General features: G+C 55.4%; 1 protein-coding gene across 1 annotated transcript in view; it reads left to right on the top strand.

The window, feature by feature from the left end:
- The first annotated feature begins 1,675 nt into the window (after positions 1-1,675).
- onecutl (one cut domain, family member, like) overlaps positions 1,676-2,500 on the top strand; it is a 10,670-nt gene continuing 9,845 nt past the window's right edge. The window contains exon 1 of the mRNA XM_056603126.1: positions 1,676-2,500. This exon is cut by the window's right edge and continues 331 nt beyond it. Coding sequence (XP_056459101.1) covers positions 1,676-2,500 — 825 coding nt within the window.

The raw sequence follows: 2,500 nt of genomic DNA, 5'->3' as shown, positions 1-2,500 counted from the left end.
ATCGGCACAATAGTGCTGCTGAAAACGTGTTATCGGTCGTCAACGAGTCAAATAAACAGGCGCAGCAGCGAGATGACCGAAATGTGCGCATAATTCATAACTTCGGCGTGGCATCGTGCTAAGCAGCAGGCTTAAGTTGGGGGGCTGTGAGAGAGGTGCATCCCTGGCCAAACCCTGCCCCCTCCCCGGAGACAACGGCCCAAGCGAAAGGGTTAATTGGAGTTGGAATTTCATTGCACATCTGTCAGATTTTTAAGCCCGTGACGTACTGAGAGCAGCGAGTGTGAGAGAGGGGGGAGGTGGAGAGAGAGCGAGAGAGCGAGAGAGCGAGAGAGAGAGAGAGAGAGAGAGAGAGAGAGAGAGAGAGAGAGAGAGAGAGAGAGAGAGAGAGAGAGAGAGAGAGAGAGAGAGAGAGAGAGAGAGAGAGAGAGAGACCGAGAGCGAGAGAGCGAGAGAGGGAGGGAGAGAGAGAGAGGGAGAGGGAGAGAAAGAGTTGGTGGTGAAATCGATGAAGTGGCTGGCAGAGGGAGGAAGAGGAGGAAGAAAATCTCACGAGATAATGAAAGAAAAAGAGGAGAGCTGCTAGGGTAAAGAAAACGAGGCTAGAGCTGCACGTTTTAGGACCGCGAACGTTTGGAAAAAAGACGAAAGGCACGGACAGAGGACGTTTGGGGGTAACCGCCGTGGTGTTTTGTTGAATGTAGGATCCCTTGGCGCATCGGACAACACTGTGTGGATGTGTGCGGACGGGTTGGCTGGGCAGAGACTGGCGACACAATCGGAGGGATGCACAGGATGGACTACAGCCGCGGATACGCTCAAATAAGTGGATAATAAAGGTAGGCCTACGGTGTTTCTTTTTAATTCGCGATCGAATCAGAATGAGCGTATTAACGCACGGCGGTGCTAGTGTTTTTTGTGGAGTTGCATGTTAAAGCGTGTTCGCGCAAAGCGTCGTCCTTCATTCGCTGCCTGTTGTTCGGGAGCCTAGATCCTGGTGCGTCGTTAATGTGTGTGTGCGTCGCATGCGCCGTGATTTTGAATTCGTAACTTTGCACGATATCAAAAATAATACACGTTAAACTGTCGTTATGTTAAGCGATTGTAAACCTCAATACTGTTGATAGTTTTCATCCGGAAGATTTAAAAATTACAAAGAAAAAAAAATGGAATTACGCAAAAAATATCCAAATGTTGATCATGCATGGCTGAAAATGAATGTCGTATGTGAGATACTTGGTTATTTTTGTCTTTAAGAATAAAAGTTGTGAGACAGCATCTAGTAATGTCGCATATCTTTTCTTGTGCAGGCACAAAAGCCAGGCGCCCGCCGTCCTACGCTGCTAGGCACCAAAAAGAGACAGAGGGGAAAGAGACTGTTGTTGCACAAATGAACCTAATATGATGGTTAATTTTGCCGACACTGTTGCACACTCGTTTTCCTGGAGTTTAAGGACACTACTTAACTTTATCAGATAATTAATTAGACACCCCATAAGCCAGGAAATCAATTCATTTACAAATCAATAAATCCATAGAGTCTCCCGTAACAAGAGACCTTCCAGACACTTTACACCCGTCCGTTAAACAACAACAACAACAAGCCAAGAAAAAAAACCAAAGCGCCAGAAGAATAAAAACACAAAAGAGCCGGGCCCCTCCACGCCGAGCGAGGATGGATGTGAGTCTGGGGGAGATGTCCCTCCACAGCCACCCCGAGCTGGCCCACAGCCAGGACGGCCGGGCCATGCTCCACACCAGGGACCTCTCGGCCGCCTTCCCCCGGCCCACCCTTGGGGGCCCCTCCATGTCCCTGGAGCCCGAGCACCGGCCCCCGGGATTTGACCACTCCATGTCAGCCCTCGGCTACGGCGGCGACGCGCCCTCCAGCTGCGGCAGCACCTACACCACCCTGACGCCGCTGCAGCCCTTCGACGACAAGTTCCACCACCACCACCACCACCACCACCCCTGCCTGCCCGTCAGCAACGTGATCGGCAGCTTCACCCTGATGCGGGAGGACCGCGGCCTGCCCGGGAACTTCTACAACCCCTACGCCAAGGAGCTGGCGGTGGCCCAGAGCCTCAGCCCGCCCTCGGCCGCGGGGGGCTCCTCCGCCATGCACGGCTACGGCGGCTTGGGCGCCAGCCCCCCCGCCAACCCCAACGCCGGCCAGATGCTGCACGGCGGCTACGAGGTGCACGCCGGCAACCTGTTCTGCCGGACCCCCGACTTCGGCCGCGACATGTCCCCGCCGGGCCTGGGCGTAGGCGGCGGGGGCGGGGGCGGGGGCGGGGGCGACGGCTCGCTGGTGGGTCACCAGCTCAACAAGATGGACGCCCACCAGCACGCGCCCAGCCACCACCCCCACCTCTACAACCAGCACTACCAGCACCACCCACACCACCCCCACCACCCCCACCACCCACACCACCCCAGCCAGCAGAACGCCAAGATCCTCGGGGAGCACCCGCTGGCCTCCGCCTCGCCCGCCCTGTCC

Source organism: Gadus chalcogrammus, chromosome 11 (genome assembly GCF_026213295.1).
Source record: "Gadus chalcogrammus isolate NIFS_2021 chromosome 11, NIFS_Gcha_1.0, whole genome shotgun sequence".
Classification (NCBI taxonomy): domain Eukaryota; kingdom Metazoa; phylum Chordata; class Actinopteri; order Gadiformes; family Gadidae; genus Gadus; species Gadus chalcogrammus.
Note: the sequence above shows the minus strand (reverse complement) of the source record. Positions and strands in the feature narration are given on the sequence as shown.